The sequence below is a fragment of the Urocitellus parryii genome, chromosome 7 (assembly GCF_045843805.1).
Source record: "Urocitellus parryii isolate mUroPar1 chromosome 7, mUroPar1.hap1, whole genome shotgun sequence".
Classification (NCBI taxonomy): Eukaryota; Metazoa; Chordata; class Mammalia; order Rodentia; family Sciuridae; genus Urocitellus; species Urocitellus parryii.
In genome coordinates this window covers 173,517,233-173,540,995 of record NC_135537.1, presented here as the reverse complement: position 1 = coordinate 173,540,995, position 23,763 = coordinate 173,517,233, and the positions used below count along the sequence as shown (strand labels likewise).

At 40.1% G+C, this 23,763-nt stretch overlaps 1 protein-coding gene across 3 annotated transcripts in view; it reads right to left on the bottom strand.

Moving 5' to 3' along the window:
* Window positions 1–23,763, bottom strand: part of Map2k6 (mitogen-activated protein kinase kinase 6) — a 100,231-nt gene that overhangs the window by 16,626 nt on the left and 59,842 nt on the right. For 2 of the 3 annotated variants that reach the window (XM_026401349.2, XM_077801161.1), the window contains exons 2-7: window positions 13,309–13,375; window positions 5,926–5,974; window positions 4,942–5,055; window positions 3,021–3,140; window positions 2,670–2,786; window positions 1,955–2,006 (exon numbers count right to left, since the gene is read on the bottom strand). In XM_026401349.2, the coding sequence (XP_026257134.1) occupies window positions 1,955–2,006; window positions 2,670–2,786; window positions 3,021–3,140; window positions 4,942–5,055; window positions 5,926–5,974; window positions 13,309–13,375 (519 nt within the window). Of the gene's footprint in view, window positions 1–1,954; window positions 2,007–2,669; window positions 2,787–3,020; window positions 3,141–4,941; window positions 5,056–5,925; window positions 5,975–13,308; window positions 13,376–16,159; window positions 16,237–23,763 lie in introns of those variants that run through there. The other variant, XM_026401352.2, reaches the window with a different exon arrangement.

Below are 23,763 nucleotides of genomic sequence, written 5' to 3'. Positions count from 1 at the left end.
AGCCTGAGGCTGGAGGATCACAAGTTCAAAGCCAGTCTCAGCAACAGGGAGGCACTAAGCAACTCAGTGAGACCCTATCTCTGAATAAAACACAAAAAAGGGCTGGGGATGGGGCTCAGTGGTTAAACACCCCTGGGTTCAATTTCCCAGGACAAAGAAAAGTAAAAATAAAAATAAAAAAAAAATAAACCCAGGCACATCAGAGCGCAGGGCAGGTCACAGAAGGGGCATTCCTAAACAGATTTAAATGGAACCCACCCACTCACATACCCCAGCAGATGAGCACTGCTGTCTCTGGGTAATGAAATTAGCAATTAGCTCCTTTTTCCCTTTGTGACATTGTTCACAGAGGACATAGAATAAGAAGGAAAAAAAGTCATTCAAAAAGCTCTAAAAATTATCCTATATCATTTTTTCTCTTAAACTGGCTGACAACACAAATTTCATTTTGTTATTTTTTTAAACCTTTCTATCCTCGAATAAGAATTAAATATCTCATAATTTGGAAGTAAGCTGTTAAAAATCAATTTCACATTCCTGAGAAATCCACATTGTTTTTCCTATCTATACTCCATCCCAATTTCTTCTTCTGGTCTTCCAACCTCCCATTTTTTTTTCAATTTTTAATACTACCAATTTAGTAATAATAATAGGCACATTGTCCTTTCCAGGCACATGGCTTAAGAATGATCCAAACCACAAAGCCCTATTCGCTATCAATACTTTCCATTAACTTTCTCAAAGACGTGACTTAGCTGACCTCTTCCAAGAAGTTTTTCCTCACCATGGACTCCCAGTAATAATCAATGACTCATTTTACACTCTGCAGATCTACTTCCATATTTGGTATTTTTCTATTTCTAAGACAATTTCCTTTTCCAAAACTCTTTTATTTGTGTATAGATATTCTAATTTCTTATTGATAATTTTGTGACAAAAAATATATTTTCAGAGATACGTTTCAGGGCATTGATTATAGTGTTGTCTTTAAATAATGCTTTCAATATGATTATAAGAGCTAAATGGATAGATGAATGGATGGATAAAGGTAAATGAGTGGATATATTGTGGGTGCATGAATGAATGAAGAGATAATAAGCCAAGAAAAAGGAAGAGAAGAATGGAGAAAAGAAAAACCAGATCATTTTCTCCTGCCTCCTGCAGACGGAAGGGGCTCAGATTTATTCCAGAGGTTTCCTCACTTCGATGTGCTCAAGAATCCCCTGGGGATCTTGTTGAAATGTAGAATGTCATTCATTTGTCCATTATGCTTTGGGAACAAGCTTCTGCATGATGGTGAGTACAAGATGAATTTTTATCATCTCTGAAATTCCCCACGATCCCTTAGCTTGGTAACAGGTATTTTATATTCAATTTAGTTGTAATATAAAGCCCAGGTCTTCTTATCCCCTCAACCAAGATTAAATATATATATATATATGTATATATACTGTTGTAGTTTGGACCTGAAGCGTCCCCTGAGTGATGAAGGCTATGTTCAGTTTGGCACTACTGTGAAGTGGTAGAAACTTTAAGAAATGGGGTCTCATGGGAAGTTTTAGGTCTTTGGGAGTGTGCTCTCAAAGGGGACATGAGACCTCGGTCTCTTCCTCCCTTTCATTCCCAGACACAGTGTGAATGGGCTTCCTCTGCCACACATTCTCACCATGATATGTGGCTGCACTATAAGCCAAAAAGTAATGGGGCCAATTGACCATGGACTAAACCCTCCAAAACTGTGCACTAAAATAAACCTTTCCTATCTATAAGTTGATTATGATCAGGTGTTTTGTTACAGTCACAAAAAAGCTAACTGTTATGCAATTCCCAAACAATTACCTGGCTCAATTCCACTGCCATCTTTACAGGGGAGGGGAAAGTGAAGAGGAAGACTGCAAGCCAAAGAAATGAACTTATTAAAAGGAATAGCTAAGGAAGCTGTGTGGATGCTTACCTCGATGAATGACAGAGAGTTTACTGTGTAAATGTTCTAAAGCTTTTACAATCTGTAAGAGAAACACAAAGTAGAACTATTGACCCCATCACTGGAAAGGAACTGAATTCAGGTTTATTATCCCTGCCTAAAGGTCACAGGGTAAGGTATCTTCCCAAATAGTGGTGGTTCTACCCAAGATGTGTAGGAACAGCAAGTTACACAAACTGGGCTCCACTCACCAGAGAGGGCTAACATTAGAGATGTCTCACTCATCTCTTTTTTCTGTTTGGCCTCAAGCATTTTCTTTTTTCTCTACCCTCATGAATCTCAGTAGCCATTAAGGTAACAAACAGTCTCTTCTATCTTTTTCTGCTGCTTCTTTTTATGAATATGAGTTTTAAGAAAACATTTAAAAATCTACAAATGAAAACTGAAAATAAAAAATAGATATCAGAATATAGAGCTGGGTGGAATGCAGTCATAACAGATGGCTGCCCTGATCAGAGTATTGAGTGTAGAATTTGCTAAACCAAATCAGTGGTAACATCTTGGACGCAGGGCTCAGGATGGAAAGCACTTAATTACCCACCCACCCATGGAGGCACGCATCCAGCAGACACGTGTGGGATGGTCATGATGGTAAAGGAACTGGTTCCTCATACAGGGGACCCAAAGACCCTTGAAGCCTAGACTTTGTATGTTCTCCTTGCAATAAGGTTCAGGATGTACTCACAGAAACCGCTATCTTGCCTAAGATGTCCTCTGGAATTGTTTGGCCTTTATCGATCACTTGTTTGTAGAACTTATCTAGCGACGTGTCCATGAGCTCCATGCAGATCCACACATCACCCTGGAGATCAGTCCATCCAGGGAAGGTCAAGGAGGGTGGAAAAGGGGGAGAGAAGAAATGGTCAACACCTTGTCCTGAAGAGGAAAAGGTACAGTTCCCCTTCAAGATCTCAAAGGGATTTGTAAATGAGCAAGATCAGCTCCAAAAAGCAACACAGGCAGCCTGGGCACGAGAGCCAGGGGAGAAAACGTAAGTCGTTATCTTTCTTGGACTTTGAATCCAAGGATCACCTACCTCCCGGAAGAGGGCTCCGTAAAAGGTGACGGTGAATGGACAGTCCACCGTCCTCATGGAAACGTCCAGGTCCATCAGTAGCCTTTTCTGCTCCTGGCTGTTTACCGTGGCCCGGATCCGCTAGATGGGAAGGCATGGAAAACTTAGGGTGACTTCTCTGAGCTGAGTCAGTCAGGCAGGCAGGGAGCTGAGGAGCCCATTCCTGAAATCAGCTGAAACCACTGCTAGCACATATCCACCCTGAGTGACCGGCCATTTATAATCCATAAGAAGTAAGGAAGAGGGCTGGGGCTGGGGCTCAAGCGGTAGCGCGCTCGCCTGGCATGCGTGCGGCCTGGGTTCGATCCTCAGTACCACATACCAACAAAGATGTTGTGTCCGCTGAGAACTAAAAAATAAATATTAAAATTCTCTCTCTCTCTCTCTCTCTCTCTCTCTTTAAAAAAAAAAAAGTAAGGAAGATTGTTCATCATTTGATTTCTTAAACAAAAGAGGCAAACTAACTGAATATTTCAGAGAATAGGAAGATGTTTAAAACTGTATTTCTAAGGTATAAAAGTAATCTGATTTACAGGACTATATCAGGTTAGTGTGAAGGTACTTTACTGCTTATGTGTGATCCTCAGGGGTAAAAAGCCAAAAGCCCCTCTTTGGGAACATGAAGGAGTACAGTAGCTATAGTTAGCCCTCCATATCCCTGGGGGATTGGTTCCAGGACCAGCTGCCCTTGTATTACCAAGCCCGAGGAGGCCCAAGTCTCTAACATAAAACAATGTGGCATTTGTATATGATCTCTACATATCATCTCATACACCTTAAATCATTCCTAGATTGCCTTTAACATTTCATACAAAATAAATGTATGTAAACAATTGTTACATTGTATTGTTTAAGGAATAAGGATGAGGGAAAAGCCTGTACATCTTCAGTGCAATTTTTTTCAAATGTTTTTGATCCATAATTAATTGAATCCAGAGGTGTGGTACCCACACACAGGGAGAACCAACTGTATTTGGAATCAAGTGCAACTGTCAGAGAACTACAAGAAGAGGAGGAATCAAACAGAAACAGAGAAACCACTTAACCCAACCCGGTGCTTCTGAAAGAAGGCAAACCTGTCACACCCCCAAATATTGCCTTCCAGAAAGGTGACTGTGTCTTTAACTGACAGCAGAGTTACCGTAACACTAGGTCTTCATGAGGTGGCCTCCATTCTCTAACAGGAAAGAGCTCCATGTCTCTTGCCATTCCCGATAAGGGCCCGGTTACTAACTATGCAGAAAAGGCAACTCCTTAAGAAGGCCAGAATCTTTCCAGAAACCTCAACTGATCCAGATTGCAGTCCATAGCTCAACAGTGATGCAAATTTACTCTAGATGTATTTACCCTCCTTTTTTCAACAAACAGATGTTTTCTCTCTCAAATACAGTTTCTTGATGTTCAGGGACAATTCTTTAACTCAAAACAGTATAAAAGAGATTCATGCATCATAGCAACCAAGCGCATTGTGTAACTTGCTTTGGATGCTGACGGGAAAAACCAACAGAACAACAACAGCACTTCGAGATAATCAAAGAAATGTTAGTTCAGATCCAGTATCAGAAGAGGCTAAGAAAGCATTTGCTAATTCCTTTAAGTATGACAGGGACCTCATCATTGTGTAAAAAAAAAAAAAAAAAAAAAAATTAAAAATGGTGGTGGAGGGGCTTAGTTAAAAAATAAATTAAATGTCTATGCAACACATACCAAAGAAGCATTTTACACACATTTGGAGAAAAATACTATTTCCTGCAAAGAATCTTTTTTTTTTTTTTCACCCTATTGAAGACCATTTTGTTTCTATGAAAAGGGCTGGTTTACAGTGGAGACAAACAAACATACACACTGCAGACACAAAACATTCGGGGAACATCAACTCTACCTTCACCGCCATGATCTGCTCGCTGGGCACGTGCCGCATCTTCTCCACCACCCCGTACGCACCTCGCCCCAGTTCCACTATAGACTCCAGGTCATCAGCCTTCACCTCAAAGTTCTGCGAGAGAGAAAAATAGGAAGGTGACAAAGGAACTAGACACTGACCACGCTGTCCTCATTCATCTGGTTTTTCTCAGTGTTCAAGGGGTTATTGCCTGGCCGTAGTTTTTCTAGCAAGCCACAGAAAGCAAGAAGCCACCAAGAGCAACAGGAAAAGCTTAGGTCTCTATAGGAAGCCAAAGCCACCTGCTCATTACAGACAACACAGAGACCCAACTCCACCCAACTCAGTTTTCCAGTGGCTCTATGGAAGCTGTCTACACTGCAGCTCTTAAGCCACACCCCCTTAATTATCTTTATAACCTACTACTGGCTGATGGCAACCAGATCTATGCCATTTTGAGACTGACCCTCCCAAGAAAAACATCCAGTCTCTTCAAATACCCTCAACAAAAGTAAATGCTAATCCATAATGGGGGATGGGGCTTAGGATAAGTGGATTAACTCTGGATGGCCCAAAGGGGAGGGGGCATAGGGATAGAAAAGATGGTGGAATGAGATGGACATCATTACCCTAGGTACATGTATGATTGCATGAATGGTGTGACCCTACTTTGCATACAACCAGAGAAGTGAAAATTTATGCTCCATTTGTGTACAATGAACCAAAGAGCATTCTGCTGTCACGTACAACTGATTAGAACAAATAAATAAATTTTTTAAAATACCCTCATCAGTACCACAATAGCCTGATTGCAATTCACAATTCAAAATAGCAAAAGCAAAACAAGCCAATTCCCTTCGATGTCCAACTTTTTTTGATGCATCCATGACAGCATTCTATAAACAATAAATTTTTCATTGGTCATCCAGAAAGTATATACTTAAAATGATCAATGTGTTAGCTGACAGGCATGACTTTTCTCACCTGATTTCCAATAGAAATGCAAGCCTTAGAGTCTAAATCTCGAGGTGGCCTGAGAGAGATAAAGGGGAAAAGAAGATACATGAGATATTTAGTCAAAGACATTCTTTCCAAATTATATGCAACTGGAGAGTTTTTCCCTTTGGGAAGAAGGTAGAAGTTCACGAGTCAGGAAAAATAGCACGGGAGTGTGAATGTATGGGATTTAAAATAAAATACATTAGGGTTTAAATTACTTCATTTCTTTGAGCCTCTGTGTCTCCTTTCACATGGAGATATTACCGTGCCTACCTTGTGGAGTAGGACTGGGTATTACAGGGAATGGTCCAAGTCAAATGCTTAGCAGAATGCTTGGCGTACAGTAAATAGCCAATAAACAGAAGCCATATGTGTGCAGTTACACAGATAGAGTAGCTTCACACCTTTTATTTCATTCAAGGGCACCAACGTATCCAACATTTCACCATTTTTTTTTTCCCACAATGGTTGTACAAGAAGAAAGAACGTTTATTTCAGTCTGATTGAATCAAGGAACCTGCTCCCAATACCCAGGCCTCTTCTAATGAAAATGATTAATCCACCCAAGCCTCAGGCCTTAGGGTTCATCAAGTCTGCCAAAAGCATCAGGCTATGGGGCCAAGACTGACAGCTCAGATTGGATTAGTTGACACTGTGTTCTTTCTGTCCAGGGCTGGGTATATTAGTTAGCCTGGGGCATTAAGATTTTGTAGGCATAAACTGTGGGTGGATGTTCTCTGTCAATTATTCCATATTTTAATTTTCTGGGTAAAGAATCAAGCTTATTACAAAATTCTTTCCCTAGAAGACCAAAGGTATTCCAAAGGTCACCCAGTATTAGTGTTTTATATGAAAAACCAACTTTGGTTTATTATAATATTTATTTGTAATTCTATAGGTATAATCAGTTCACTGATTACTATTACAATCATTATTCATTTATGTAACTTGTTAAGTACTGACTTGACCCAGACACTGGGCTAAACCATTTGCATAAAATAGTTTCTCTTTTACAACTCTGACATTTTTATCTCTATTTCAATGCGAAGAAATGACATTGATATTGTGTACATGTACAGATCTGTAAAAACAAATCCCACCATTATGTACGAGTATAATGCACCAACTTAAAAAAAAAAAGACAAAGAAAAGAACTGGCATTGAAAGAGATTAATTTAAGGTCTTTCAAAGAGATAATGACATTAGAATTCAGAGCTGTTCCATGACTCCTCAACTACAGAAGTAAAGGATCCTCACTCACTAGCCGCAAATTATTTGCCTTAGTTTTACCCAGTCTGACGTGCACGTGATTGAGTATCCCAGATCCCTGAGTGATTCCACTTAGAAGTTGTACCATAACAATGAACAACTTGGAGCTACTTTCCACTGAGCAACTACAATGCAGCAGGCAATTGGCAAGACATTTAATATGGAGTATGACATCTAATCTTCATGACGACCACACCATTGTTTATTCTTATTTTTAAGAAAGGGAAATTAAAATTCAGTGCAGTTAGGTACCTTGCATAAGGTACTAACTAGTCAAGTTTAGATCTCAAATATAAACATAGGCATTCTGGCTGCAGAGCCTGAACACTTACCCAATGAAGCTAGCTGAACAATTCCAAACAAACACCTGACCCTTACACAGTTCTGTTGTTTTGCTTGTCAAATGAGGTGTTTTTTTTTTTTTAAATCCTGATCTTTTTGTGAGTGTTTAATAAAATAATACTGACTAGCATAGAATTGACTTAGGATTAGTTACTATCAATCAAGTGAACAAAGAGCTCAGAAACCTAAGTCAAAGACACATTGGCATTGGCAACTCAAAGAAAGAGCTCAAGCAGACAGACCATACACACTGGACTATAGAGAGTGGAGCTCTGTCCTAGGACAGGGAGACGGGGTATGAATGGTAAGTATCGCCAGGCCAACCTCAAGAAATTGCCAAGGAAAGTAACAAAATGCGGAAGCTACTTCTTTAGAAGCACAAATCTAAACCTCACTGCTAAATAAGAAGACTATAATTTAAATGGTGTAGTCCCCAATACTATAGTGATGCTCTGACCTCCAAGCAGAAAAGGGTATTCAAAATACATTCTACCAATTGAAAAAAAAAAATAGAGGCTACATTTATGCTTGCTTAGTTTCCTATTCATTTGCTTATGTCAAGGAAGGCTTTTGTGGGTGGAGCTGGGGTTATGGCTCAGAGGTAGAGCGCTCACCTCACATGTGGGAGGCCCTGGGTTTGATCCTCAGCACCCCATAAAAATAAATAAATAAAATAAAGATATTGTGTCCATCTGCAACTAAAAAAAATAAATATTAAAAAAGAAAGGCTTTCAAAAATTCATAAAACATACAAAATTAATATGCATTAGGAAAGGGCAAAGAATAAAAACTCAAAAGAGAAAGAAAGCGGACAATTGATGTAAGAAAATATGTTTTATATATATACATAGTGCTTTCTATATATTTTTCTATATATAGTTTTATACACACACAACACACACATATATATTATTTTGTTTTGTTTTGCAGTGTTGGGGATTGAACCCAGCGTTCTCACATGCTAGGCAAGATCTCTACTATGGAGCTGCATCCACAGCCTAATAAAAGAATATATATTAAAGAAAATATGGGAAATAAGAACAGAAAGTAATAAAATTGAAAACAGAAAAACAATAAAACAAAGCCAATTCTTCAAAAAAAAAAATCAACAAAATTGATAAACCTCAACCAAAATTGACAAAGACAAAAAAAAGACATAAATGACCAATATCAGGGGAAAAAATGGGATATCACATCAGATCCTGCTACCATTGACAGGACAATCAGAAAATACTACGACTTGCTCTCACAGATTTGACTGCTTAGAAGTAGACCAACTTCTCAAAAAACACATTCTACCAAAAGTCAGCCCTGATGAAACAGATAATCTGAATAGCCTTGTATCTATTAAAGAAATTGAGAAATTTAAAAGTTCCAGGAAAATATACAGGCAATCTGATTTCACTGGAGAATTTTAGCATTCAAAGATTTAACACCAGTTTTACCAAGGACCACTGAAAAATATAAGAGGGTATACTTTTCACCAATTCCACTTTATTTGGGCCTTACTATCTTATCAGAAAACAAGGCACAAAAGAAATAATAAATAAATCACCAGAGACCAACATGTCTCAAAATGCTGATGTTAAAATCCTCAATAAAATTTTAGCAAATCAAACCTAACAATATATAAAAATATAATATATGTGCCACCAATTAATCAATATAATCCCCATATCAATACGACAAAGAGGAAAAACCTTATGATCATATCAACTGATACAGGGAAAGTAGCCAACAAAATTCAACACCCATTTATAATAAAAATCCTCAGCATATTATGACTAGAAAGGACTTTTTCTACCTCATAAACAGCATCAAGAAGATCTATACAGTTAACACTGGACTTAAGCAGAAAAGACTAAATGTTTTTCCACAAGATGGGGAACAAAGGTTAGTTGTAGAGTCTTACCGATTGTACTTGACAGTACTAGACATCCTTGCCCCTTTGATAAGGCAAGAAAATAAAAGTTTTAAAAACTAGAGACTAGGAAGGGGGACATAAAACTCTGTTCACAGATGCCATGATTATCTACATAGAAAATCCTAGGGACAGGGCTGGAGTTGTGGCTCAGTGGTAGAGCACTTGCCTAGCGTGTGTGAGGCACTGGGTTTGATCCCTGGCCCCGCATAAAAATAAACAAATAAAGGTACTGTGTCCATCTACAACTAAAAAGAAATTTTTTTAAAAAAAAGAAAGAAAATCTTAGGGACCCACAAAAAACTTCTGCAACTAATACCTGAATAAAAGTAAAGTAAAGTCACAGGAAATAAGATCAACACAGAAGAATTAACTGCACTTCTATATGTTGACAATGAACGATAGAAACCAAAATTAAAAAAACTAAATGCCACTTACAATTGCTCCAAGGAAATCTACTTAGATAGAAATCTGAACAAGTCATAATGAAGAGGATCATCACAAAATTCTGATGAAAGAAACTGTTAAAAAACTAAATATTGAGAAAAATTAACCATGTTCATGGACTGGAAGGGTCAATGTAATAGACGTGTCATTTATCCCTAACTTGATCTCTAGGTTAAACTCAGTTCCTAATAAAATGTCAGCAAGTTCTTTTGTGGACAAAGACAAGTTTATTCTAAAAGTTACATGAAAAGGGAAAAGGCCTTTGAAGAGCCAACATAACTTTGAAAATCAGAACAAAGTGGCAAGCATCGCTTTTCCCAATATTAGGACTTAGTATATAGCTGCAATAATCAAGACAGTGTGACGCTGGCAGAAGAACAGACACATAAATCAATGGAACAGAACAGAGATCCAGAAATAGATCAAAGCAGGCATGCCTAATTGATATTAGACAAAGGAGCAAAAGCAACTCAACAGAGGAGGGATTTCCACTGAAACGAGTAGAAATCCATTGGCAAAAATATAAAGCTCAACCTAACCCTCGTAACTTTTACAAAAATGAACTGCAAATGGATCAGGGGCTTAAATGTAAAACTATAGAGTTTCTACACAAGAACAGAGAAAAATCTTCAGGACCTGGGACAAGGTAAAGGTTCTTAGGCTTGTTACCAAAAGCATGATTGGTAAAGAGGAATAACTTATAAACTGGATTTCATAGAAATTAAAACCTTTTTTGTATGACTGCACATATGGGGTGACGCGACATCGGGTACAACCAGAGAAATGAAAAGTTGTCCTCCATTTGTGTGCAATGAATCAAAATGCATTCTGCTGTCCTACATACCTAATTAGAATAAATAAATAAATAATTTTGTTCTTTGATCCTGCTAAAAGGATAAAAAGACAAATTACAAACGGGGAGAAAATATTTTCATATCACATACTTTAAAAAGTTCTCATGTCTAGAATATATAAGTAATTGCCAATAGTCAACAATAAAAAGCAATCTTATTAGTTAGTAGGCAAAAGATAGATGCCAGACATTTCACCAAAGAAAGTACGTGGATGGAAAATAAACACCTAAAGACATATTCTATATAACTAGCTACTAGAGAAATTCAAATTAAAACTACAATGTGGAGCTGGGGTTGTGACTCAGTGGTAGAGCACTTGCCTAGCACATGTGAGGCACTGGGTTCGATCCTCAGCACAACATAAAAATAAATAAAGTTAAAAACAAACTACAGTGACATATCACTACCCATCAGGAAAGCTGATATGAAAAACGGTGCTAATATCAAATTCTGCAGAGCAAGTGTATTATTCATACATTATCGTTGAAAACAATATGTTACAATCACTCTGGAAAATAGTTGGGCAAGTCTTTCAAAATGGAAAACGTCCTTACCATATAAACCAAAAGAGAAATGAAGATTTATTCTCATGTAAGGAGTTACACAGGAATGTCATGACTTTGTTCATAATAGTCAAAAACTGGAAGCGATCCATATTTCCTTCAAAGGCTGAAGGGTTAAATAAGCGGTGGTATAACTATGCCGTGGAACAGTTATTGATACACTACATGCAGCAACTTGAATCAATCTCAGGGAAATTAAGTTGAATGAAATAAAGTCTCTAGCCAGGTGCAATGAGCCACACCTGTAATCTCTGTGACTTGAGAGGCTGAGGCAGGAGGGTCACTAGTTGGAGGCCCACCTCAGCAACTTAGTGAGACCCTGTCCAAAATAAAATTAGAAGACTGAGAATGTACTTCAGTGGTAAAGTGCCCTGGGGAAGAGGTAAGCATGACTTTTAGTGGGTCACATGCAAGTCTTGTATTGTTCATACAGTTAAGCATCTTGATGATGATAGTGGTTACCTCCAGCAAAACTGACAAAGATAACAAGATCACAAAGCTACGCAAGTCAACTACATAGAAGTACGCGTGTATACACCCACACAAATAAGTGAGCACTTGTAAAGCCATTAGAACTGAATATATCTGTGGTTTGCACCAATATGGCTTCATCATACTGTAGTTGTGTAAAATGTTCACATGGGGCGATTTTGGTGCAGTCTAGGTCAAAGTTAAATGTGACTTCCGTATATATGCCTTTGCAACCTTCTGTTTATCTACACACAATTATTTTAAAATAAATATTTTTAAAGTATATCCCACCAAGTTCTTCCCACAGTGGCAAGATGGAACACATATTTGACTCCAAACTAGTCAGAGGGGAAAAAAATAGTAATTACACAATTTACAAGTCCTCAGGGGAGAGCCCAACTGCTCAGAGGAACCCCATTCCAAAAAAAAAAAAAATTCTAGACATCGTTATGGGGATAACTTCCTCCTACAGATCCTCACAAACCAACATCCTCACTCGAGCTTAACCCTTCAGGCTACCATAAAGGGTCCTGAAGAGTATAGCTCTTTATTTCACTCTGTCCATAGAGGTTCTTCAGTGACATTTTTCTGCATGTGGCTGCCTGACCTTGGCAGCCTGAGGGGACATGATCACATTGATGAGTGCATCCCAACACTAGGGGGCGCACTTTCCAATAGGATGGATCACAGCACAGGGCAAACCGTTCACAGAGGAGGCACTTTGAAGACCAGAGCAAAAGCGTTAAAACCTCAACATTCCTCCCGGATGCACTCTCTTTGTAGTTGCTCTGTCTCTCCAGTGGTTCTGGTATGATTTTTTTTTTTTTTTTGCCATGGAATTTCTATTCGTGACTTACAGATGTCATGGGGGTGGTTGTACTTCCAGAGGAGACATACCCTTCCCACCCCACAGTTAAGCATCTTGATGATGCTTAACACAGAGAGACAAAGAAAGAAGGCTCACAGAGAGGGCATCCTGCTCCACCAGGACTTGAGCTCACCTAGGGATTTGGGCCAAAGGCTTAGCTAATAAAGAAGTGTTCCTTTACCTCATTTTGCCTGCTGTTTACAAGGGACAGGATCTAGGTCTCAAGGATGTGGGTCCTCATCAAATACCACCTTTCCGCCTCAACCCGTGTTTTACAGCAGTGGCTCTCACAGGGATGTGTCTCTTCTTTCAGATCTACAGGGGGGAAGCAGGACAGTCCACATCCGGGGACCTCTCTGGGCTTCTGTAGGATCTCGGCTGACAAACGCCTGTGCCACACAATTCTGACTCTACCAATCATCTGAGGCACTGACTTCAAAGCTAACCATTGATTGTAGATGGAATGTGATGATTTCAGGTCTCAGAACAGCCAGGAAACGACTTCCCCCTGAATGGACTCCTCTTTCTAACACCTACATCCAAGGCCAAGGTCTGGCTCACGATCCCCAAAGTGAACCCATTGGGAGGCTAAGTCCCCATGCTTGAGTTAAGACAATAATTGTGCCAACTTACGTGGAACTGGTCTGAGGTTGTTCAAATGCTTCTTTTGGAATTTTAAGGCCAGGGTTTCTCTTCTTGCCTATTGGGAAAGATGTAAGGACAAAGTTAAAAATCTACATCGTAGCAAGAGAGCAGCCACAGAAACACACTGTCACCTCCCGATTCTGAGTATTGTTTCCTATCCAGGCAGTCTGTCACGCTCCAGCCACCGCAGCGTGTCCCAAATGCAAACTGGCTGCAGGAATGACGTTTTCACCAACAAGGAGAACATGTCAAGGTAAGAATGCCAACTCTGTGTTCCTAGGAAGATGTACCCTTTCTCCTTGCGGAGAATGGCATTCCAATCTTTTTTTTTTTTTTTCTTTTTTCACAGAATACTCAAGATGACATATGACGTTGGTTACAGGAGTATTTTTTTGGGGGGGGGTTGGGTTTTTTTTATTTTGTTTGTTGTGGTTTTTGCTTCTTTTTAATGTCAAATGTAGTCACTCTTATCTCAGTATCCTTCAGTTTTCTAAGTTGATCTGTGAACAATTGCTAGACTTAATGATGGGTGTAAAATAAAAACTCTTTTTTCTCTTTTGCCCTGTCCCATTCCATGGCTACCTGCCACAAGTTGGAAAACCTAAGAGAAGGTTTTTAAATCTTAAGCCTAGAATAATATTTATTTACATTTGCTTTGCTCCAAGAAGGATTAAGATAACAGATGGGTTCTTGCAAGGAGGATTTCATGTCTTTGGGGACCAGATAGGAACGGACTCTGATATTGTTCATCCCTGGGCTTTGAAACTGTAAAAGAGTTTGGCTCAAATACTTTTGTTGGTGAGGTAAAAAAGAACAAACCGAGAAGTGCTAGCCTAGGAAGCAGATCAAAGAGAACAGGCTTCTAAGGGCCTGGGATTTTCCTCAGCTCTGGAGAGCCTGTGCCTCTTGGTGCTTGGCAGGGAGAACCCAAGCAGAGCTGGGTCTTCAGAGCTCTGCTTCCTCTCTCACCTCTTCTCTGCATTGTCACTGAGCACCACAGAGCTGGCACAAGCCAGGGATAAAGTCCTGGGTAGATCCCGAAGTTGCAAAGAAACTTACGAAGTCAAATAAGGTAAACTCGTTGCAGGACAATGACATCAGAATACCTGAGTTGATTGACACTCCAATGGAGAGCACTCTTCACTATCCACAGTGACAGAAGCATAGAGACGGCCAGAGAGCGAGGGGTGTGGAGAACAAGGGCTTTCGAGTTTGAAAATCCCCAGCTTACATCTGGTTCTTCCATTTTTTTTTTTTTTTAACCAAAACCCCTCCAGAATCATTTTCAACTGACTCTCAATTTCCTCAATTGTAAAATAGGGAAGTGACATCAACACCCACATCCGTGGACTGTGAGAATCGAATCAGACAAAGCAGATGAAAAAACACGGAGATTCCATAAGTACCTGTTGATTACAGTCAGAGAAACAGCCGCATGGTCCCATTCTCTAAAAAGTCATTTAAGAAATTCATGAAAAAAACTGGTCATATTAACAGAACCCAACATAATGCATAAATGAGAGTTTTTTTTTTCTTTCTGTTCCTTCAAAATCCAATATCTAGATCGATTCTGCCATTTTATATAAAGCCAGGAAATCAGCACAGAGAAAACCTTTTAGGTACACAATTAGTAAAATACTTTTTTCTCAGTTCTCAACTCATTTCTCTCTAAGCATTTGATAAGATTCATAACTCACCATTCCTTCTCCTGCTCTTGGACTTCAGAAGGCTATTGGCATGTTTGACTTAATTAGTTGACACATTTCAATGTCAAGTGACAACACACAGAGTTTTACTATCTATCTGTGCTAGATTTGATTATGAGAACCCAAATAGCTACCTGGCCTAGTACCAACAAGTGTCATCCCTGGGCTTCAGTCACACAGACAGGGAAAGCTATTAAATGAGATGGTCCAGTGAGGACTGAATGATAGATTCAACTTGTTCAAAGAATACACACACATTCCAATGAAGGTGAAAGGTAATCCTGGTAATCCCAACAGATATAATCCTATAGTTCTCTCTTTCAAATATATATATAATATAATATATACAATGTATATATAATATATATAATGTATAATTTATACACACACACACACACACACGTATTTGTCTATGAAAAAGGTCTTCCATGGGTCATTTAAAGAAACCAAAAGCAGAAGTTACTCTGAAAGTCCTGTGTCCTCCTTGTCTTCATCTCAGTTCTTATAAAATTGATGTAGAGAGTCCCATTCATTAAGAAAAGCTCCTTTGAAAAGCCTTCCTAAGGAACCTAATTAATGGTTCATGTAGCCATTAATTAGGAGTGATTCCTAAAAGTATTTAATTATCATATCATAACTCATAAATTATCAAAACATCTATTTAAGGAAATAGAGAAGGAGAGAAGCCTCTGGGTACTAAAGAAATAAACGACCTAAACCACAATAAAGTCTTCCAACTGGGAAAGAAAAAAAAAAACAACTTGGTTCCCTCCCTTCACTTTCACCCCAGAACCTCCCAGGGCCACATTCACATCACTCTTCCCCTGAATTGGCCCCCTGGTGGGTGAAATTACCAGCTTCTGGTCTCCTGACTCAACCCCTGACGACAGATACATCTTAGATATTTACACAGACCTCAAGGTTTTCCTTAAATACAAATACTTCAAGACAGAGCAAGGCCTTGACAACAAGAAGTCAAAGACATTCCAGGAGACACCAAACCTAGTTGAGTCACACCATTAGAAAATTCACTGCCTTCACTCTGTAGATGGCCTCAAATGAAAATCACAGACACACACACACACACACACACACACACACACACACACACAGACACACACACATTCACTTACTTGCCCATCTCTGAAACCGTAAGCAGCCCTGAGGAGGTTTGCAAGGCTGCAAGGGAGGCCCGCAGAAGCAAACCCCACAGAATCCATGCTTCCTTTAGCTCCAAAGACCACACACTTCGGCCAGCCCCAGCCGGGAGGAACACAACCCAGCAGACTCCACCTCCTCCTTAAGTCTGGATCACAACAAACCTCCGAGAGCTCATTGTTCCCAGGAAACTGCAGCCTCGGGAAGGGAGAGAGGAAGTGGGTCCATTTGGACACCCAGGCGTGGCATTAATCATTAACCAGACTTGGGGACATAAATCTATAAAGTAATTACGGACAGTACAATGTTCTCCGGCCTTTCTATAAATGCCTCTTTCATTTCTTAAAAGAAAGAAACACAATAAGTGGTCAGTTTCCAGCTGTGTTTATTCCAGAGCAATCTGTTCCCGCTAGGAAGGCTGCCAACCCCTGACGCTAACACTGAACACTGTTAAAAAATATATTAATGGGAGGGAGCCGTACGAATAATGGAGCTAAGTGACCAACTGTATTGGCCAGTTTTCTCCCGTGGGAGACCCAAACCAAAACAAAAAAAAGTCAGAAAATAGGCTTTATATGATGTCAGAAGCTAGCAACCAGCCTTCTCAGAATGAGAGAGAGAGAGAGAGAGGATTCTGTGTATTTCTGCCCTCTTCTTGGTACAATCTGCAAAGAGGAAGCCTCGCCAACCTGATTGGGCACATGCCACACTTCATTACATCAGCCCGTGTCACACCCATGCCTATTTTCCCCGAAAATAGTACAGTCCGACGCACACGTATATTTGCAAAATTCATCTTCAACCAAAGCTGGGTCATGATAATCCTGGCTTGGAGCAAGATGGCACTTGGGGGAGGTGGTGAATCTTGCGTGTCGTTAGAACATCTTTACCACACCGCAGAAATGCTCACTAGCTTTGACCATATGGAAAATGATGGGGTACACAAGAGGTCTTGCCCAGCACCCACTCGGAGAGGGTGAGCACAAAGGGCCTCTCTGATGAGCCTCATTACATAAAGCAGAAGATTGAGCTCCAGTGCCAACCCAAACAGCACGAGAAGCCCACACGGTCAGCAGAAGGTGGCATCCTGAGGATATGCTGATGCCCAAACATTTGTCAGCCTGACGGAAGGTTGGAGAGCATGATTCTGAGGCTTTATGATTATTGACACAGCTCCACAAAAGGATCGCAGCACTTCCGGTGCCAAATTTATTTTAAAAATCTGTTTCCCAATATGAATGGGATTTCTAGCCAAGTCACTGGCAACCTGGAGGCCTTGGCTGCCCTCTCCTTACCACTTGCATCTGGGCTTCAGTTCCAAGTGTAGTTGGCAATAAAATTGGCAGAGAAGTGTCATTAGATGTTATTCGGTTGCAGCGATCCTATGCAAAGCGCTAATGGAGCAGGGCAGAGGGACAGAAGTTCAGAGAGAAAACAAGCCCTACAGCGGCCATTTGAAAGTGGACAGGGACTCTTCCCATCCCCCAAACCACCAGATCACATACACCCCTGGACTGAAGGAGTATCCCAAATGTCCTTGGAAGTGCTTGAAGTTTAGAGATGAAAAACTGAAAAGCTCATAGGAACACTTGGTTTCAAGGAGGCAGAATGAACGACCCCCATACTGTTTCCCTGGAGGGCTCTGCCCTTCTTGTCCATGAGAATACAGCCAGCCAAACTCAGCTCACTCATCATGTGGCCCCAAAAAACTTCCCAGGCCTTCCCCACTCTCTTTAAATTAGATCTCTGTGGCCATCTTCCATTTATTTTTCTCTTATTCTTTCTCATAATCTATAGTAATTTTATCTTTATTTTTGCATTTATTTATTATCTATATTCTTCACTAGAATATAAGCTCTAGAATATAAGAATATAACAATGATATTGCCCTGTTCCAGCAAATATCATAAATATCTGTTGACTGAATATTTGTTGCCCTTTTCTTGACTGTTTTGAACAACTGGATTAAGCCCATCAAAAAAAAAAAAGAAAGAAAGAAAGAATAAGAAAAAACTAATTGAAGTGGAAATAACACAAATGTAACCACAAATAAGACGACCCTTCAAATCCCAGCTATACCACCTATTAACAATGTGACCTTAAGGAACATTCTTCATGGTGAACTCCATTTCCACACCTATGCACTATAGATGATGCTATAGATGATGTACAATATCACTAGGCTACTAAAAGACTCAGTTGGCACAAAGTAGGTGAAGAACTCCAGCAGTACCTAGCATATAAGTGCTTAATAAATACTTTTTTTCCCCTTCCTTCCACATTTGTGTTTGTATGTTTAAAATATGAGCTCAGAAAAATGCTCCCTGTATGGGCCCCATCTTTCTTCAAATGCCCTATGTTGTTCAACTGTATTATTTATGCCAATTTTTTTAAAAAATTTTTCAAACATGTCATCAATCTTGAATCATACATTTGTTGTTACCACTAACTAGGGGAACAATTCCAGCTCTACAGACTCAGAACTTCTGGGAATAAGTCTCAGGATCCATATTTTTTTTTTTTGAAAGCTCTACACATGACTAAGAGTCCAACCAGGGTCCAACCAGGGTCTAGAGCATGTCCTGGTAAAATTTTTACTTTCCCACCATTTCTCACTTTCCAATGATAAGATCACTTTCCCCCAGGCCCCTGATACTTCCTCTACAACCAACCAATTCCTTCTGGCTAATAAGAATTAAATTTCAAATTCAGTTGCACTTGAACTATTTCTATCTTTGAGTTGAAACTGTCAATAATTTACCACAGTAGACTTTACTAGGGACAAAATTCATCAAGATGCAAATTCGGCTTTCAAAGAGTCAAGCGTATTTGAAAATCTAATTTTTCTAATCACAGTGCATATATGTGGTGGGTGAGAAAAGCACTGTGTCCTAAAAGCAGATGAGAGGAAATCAGACAAGGAAAAACAAAAAAACAAAATGATCTCACAGTGGATGTGGTGTTTCAGGTGGTCCTTTGAGAACTGGTAGGATTTCAGGGTTCATGAGAGCTTATTATTATTATATTATATATTATTATCATTATTATTATTATTATGTGTCTTCTTTGTGCAAATTTAAATGTTTCCAAAATCAAAAGCTCAAGAAATGGTTAGGAATTTGTCAATCAGGGCTCAGAAGGGCAACAGTGGGATTCCATGTAAAATGAAGATGCTCTACTGATACTGGTAAGGCATTGGGGTGTATTCAAAGAATTCTGAGCTGTCTACTTTGGACAAAGTAAATGGTGACAGAAGCCTGGACAGATAGGTTGAAGTCAGAGACTACAGCACTGTCACTAAGATGTTTCTAATTTCAGACTGAAGAGGGAAAACCATCCATGTTTTTCAGAAGAATGGCATGCCACAATGATGGTTCAGAAAAAAATGTTTGCACGAAGATTAGTTCATCTAATATCTGCAGATGTTCTGAGACAGTGGTCCATACACACATAAACCCACATACACACACGCATTGCTGTTTTCCGCCTCCAAGTCTTTGTTTATATTATCCCTGGAATGTCCTTATTACCTGTCTACTCTGATCAACTTCAACCCAGCTCAACCACGTTCTCTCCAGGAAGCCTTCCATGAAAGCCCTAGTCTAATAAATGTCCCTCCTCGATGCAGCCGCCGTGCTCCGGATGTTCTCTTTAATGTCTCTCTTCCTGCACTGACTAATTGAACCCATTCATTCATCCATCTCTTCCACTCAGAATGCATGTTCTTCAAAGCCAGAAGCACTGTCTGCCCATCTCACCCACATGCAGAGTAAGCACCCGCACCAAGAAATAAAAAGCAGAGACCACAGTGATCTGGCTAAAAAATAAGCCGCTTAACTTCTGCACAGGCAACATCTACAAGCTCTGGTAACTGACTGACCAGGAGGGACAGAGGGACAGAAGTGAAACAGTCATATAAAGTAGTAATGAGGAAGAACTAGCAGTAGAAATCGCCATGATCCTCATCTGGTTTTTCCACATTGAGATGAAATTCACTGAAGGAGGAAAGTCAGACCAACGGAGGTGGGCTGTGGAGACAGGATAGGTAACGACTGTGAGTAGAGATGCATTAAGTAGAAGATCCTGGAGGCTCACATGGCAGATTCCAAATAGGCCAATGAAGCTTTAAAAGCGAGATGAGGGGAAACGTATAGATCTGGGAGTGACAGAGAGTAGAGAGGGGAACTAGACAGGGAAGCAGAATGAAAGAAGAGAAGGCAGCCAGGGGAAGGACATTTGAAGAGCGAGGCATGAAGTGAAGGACACAAAGAATCGCTGGTCCTGTCAAAGGAGAATGAGCCAGCATGTGCACTCAGGGTTTTCCTGGAGCTTCCCAAGATTAAGGCTCTGTCTTCAGACCTGGTAGAGACGAAGTGTGTTTTGGGATGTTAGCAATTCTGTGCTGACTTTGAACTTTTGGAAGAACCTAAAGGAGAATCTCAGTCGATGCCTTCTAGTGGGGTCTAGACCCACTGGGCAGTGGCGCACGGGGAAGCCCCAGTCTGTCTACCCTCCTTCTTTGTTTCCACACTGCTCCATTCATGCGTCTTTACCAAAAGGAAATATGGACAGAAGGCAGTTAGAAACATCAGTTTAAAATGAAAAAAACTAGGAAACAAGTTGCAAACCCATTCAGGGAGGCAGTTGGTCTTTTCGAAATGCTCACCAAGTGCTGACGATGTTTAAAAGGAGCTCTCATATTTCAGACACAAATATGGAAATGTTTACACAGGAAATAATATGATTCTCGGATTGACTTCAGAATAATATGGAGGGCAGTAAGGAATGGAAAGGTGGAGATGGAGAGGAAATAAGATTAGTAGGACTTGAAACAAGATCAGTAATGAATGTGTGGTGGTTTACCATATTGCTTTTGAATATATTTGAAATTGGACAAAATATTAAGATTTAAAGTTGCCATAGAATCTCAGAAAATATTCGATTGTGAGAAAGATAAATTTATTTCTTGGAAGAAGCAGGTTTTTTTCCCCCCTCTGGTCCAAGACCACTTTTTGTGTGTATGCTAAGGGTTGGAACCCAGGGCGTCGTGCCTACAAGACAAGCAATCTACCACTAAGTCACTATCTCCAGCACCACAAAGACCACAATCTTAATAGCACTGTGATTACCCACCCCCCTTCTAAGCAAGGAAAACTACAGAAGAGTAACTTTTGATTCAGACAGAGATTACAATGAAATACAGGAAAATTCATCTATGAGCCTTCTTAGAGGCTACCTATGAGTACAGGCTCTATTCTGCCTCTTTCCCAGGTCATTAGATGTCCCGCAAAGCCCCATGTGTTGAAGGCTTTGTCCCCATCAGAAGGCCCCATTGGGAGGTGGTGAGAGCTTTAGGAGGCTGGACTTAGTGGAAGGAAGTAGGTCATTAGGGATGTGCCATTGATGGGTCTCTCTCTCTCTCTCTCTCTCTCTCTCTCTCTCTCTCTCTCTCTCTCTCTCTCTCTCTCCCCCCCCCCATCCCTCCTTTCTGGCCGCTGAGAGCTGAGCAGCACTTTTGCCATATACTTTCCACCGATGTTCTGCCTAGCCACAGTCCCAAAAGCAATGCAGCCAACTGAACATGGACCAAAACCTCTGGAATAATAAGCAAAATTCCATCTTGGCTCCTTGTAAGCTGCTTATTTTGTCACAGTGACAGAAGGCTGACTGGTACATAGCTCCAACTAAGTGATGAAGTACATCACTTTCCCAGATGTTGAATCATTTTACCTGTAAATTCTTTACCAAACATCTCTAAAGAAATTGACTACTGTATCATCATTATTATTATTACTATTATTATTGACAAGGTCATGCTATGTTGCCCAGGCTGCCCTTGAACTGGCGATCCTCCTGTCTCAGCCTCCCAACTAGCTCAATTACAGGTGTGCACCACCACACCTGGCTTAAGAGAGTGACATTTGAAGAACATAATGATAGCACCATTATCATGCCTAAACAAATAATTTCTTAAGTAGCTGCTGTGTTCACGATCTTAATCTCATTTTTTAAAAAAATTCTCAGATATTTTTTAATTACTGTGTGTTTGAATCAGGATCAAAATGAAGTTTGAGCCTTATAACTGGTTGGTAAATTTCTAAGTGCATTTTTAATCTATGTATTCTTCTTCCATTTCTCTTTGCTTCTCCCAAAACCCAAACTCATGCAATTGTTTTGCTGAAAAATTACAGGTCATCTGCTTTCCTGCCGGATTCTGCTGACCATTGCTTTTTCAATGCATATATTCCACCATTGGTTAGAACTTGATCCAATTCAAGGGTGATGTTTTCGTCTGGCAGGATGACTTCACAGGTGGTCTCATGTATTTAAAATGCATGCCAAATTGCCAAATTTTATGCAATGTAGCCAGCTATCTTAAACTCCTAATTTAAAAGGAAGAGATCAATAATCCCTTAGGAATACTTCCATAATTTAAAGAGGTTTTAATCGTCAATTTGATAGATCAACGGGGCCACCTTATTGTTTAATCACATTCTTTAAATATTTAATGAAGCCGCCTAGTTTTGTCTACTGACATCTGTGTTCCTCTTTCTGTGATCTACGTGCTCAGGTCATTTTTCCATTTTTATTTCAGGTTGCTGTTATTATTACTTGACTCGTAAGAGGGAACATTGTAGTCAGGATTGTAAAACACACACACATACATACACACACACACACACACACACACACTTAGGTTTTATTTTTACTTTTTTTCTTTTTGGTTCTTCGAAGGTTTAAATGTTTTCATTCTTTTGTGTCACCTGCACTTTGGGGAGGGCATGAACAGTCATCTCCCCCATCCAATGAGCTTCTGCCCCAGAACCACCTGTTAATCCTGTGAATCTGCACTGAAGCAAAGGAGGAGGAGTCACTGACCTGGCTCCAGGTTTTTCTAACTCAGTGCCAAAGGGGAGGAAAAATCATAAGGAAGAAAGGCAGCCCTGTCCCCAGGCCTGTGGCACGTTCTGGAATGCCTCCTGTTCCCTGCCAATAAGAAACAAGAGGGTAAAGAAGCCATCACCAAAGAAACATCCAAAAATATGGCAGCGTTCTTTGCCCTGTAACTGGAACTCCCCCACCTGGAAAAACTCAGTCTAATCCTGTGCCCCGTGGCTGTCTCTACAATAGCTGGTCACCTTTCTCCACAGAGAAGCTGGACAGTGTTGAGAGTCACGTTTTTCAGAGCACAGCCTGGCAAAAGACCATCATGTAGGCTTCGCCTTTTGTTCCACGGCATATTTTCCTGGCTTAGGGCAACTCTCACTGGAGACACGTTTAGTTAGAGGCTTATGATGGTCAATTAAAAAGCAAAAACTAAGAAATAGCTCCAAGGAAACCACAAAATTTAAATATGAGATTTTTCTGGAAAGAGAAAGCTAACAACTTATTTGCAAAGTAGCTGGGCTTACGCCAGGGTACTAATATTCCATACCATGTCAGACCCTCATGTAACTCTTGACGGGAAAGTTCCACAGGTCCTACAGAAAGACTGAAGCCTTCAGTGTCTACTCCTGAATAAACCAGCATCACTATAACTGACAAATATATTATCTCCAGGCAATGCCACCACTGGGGG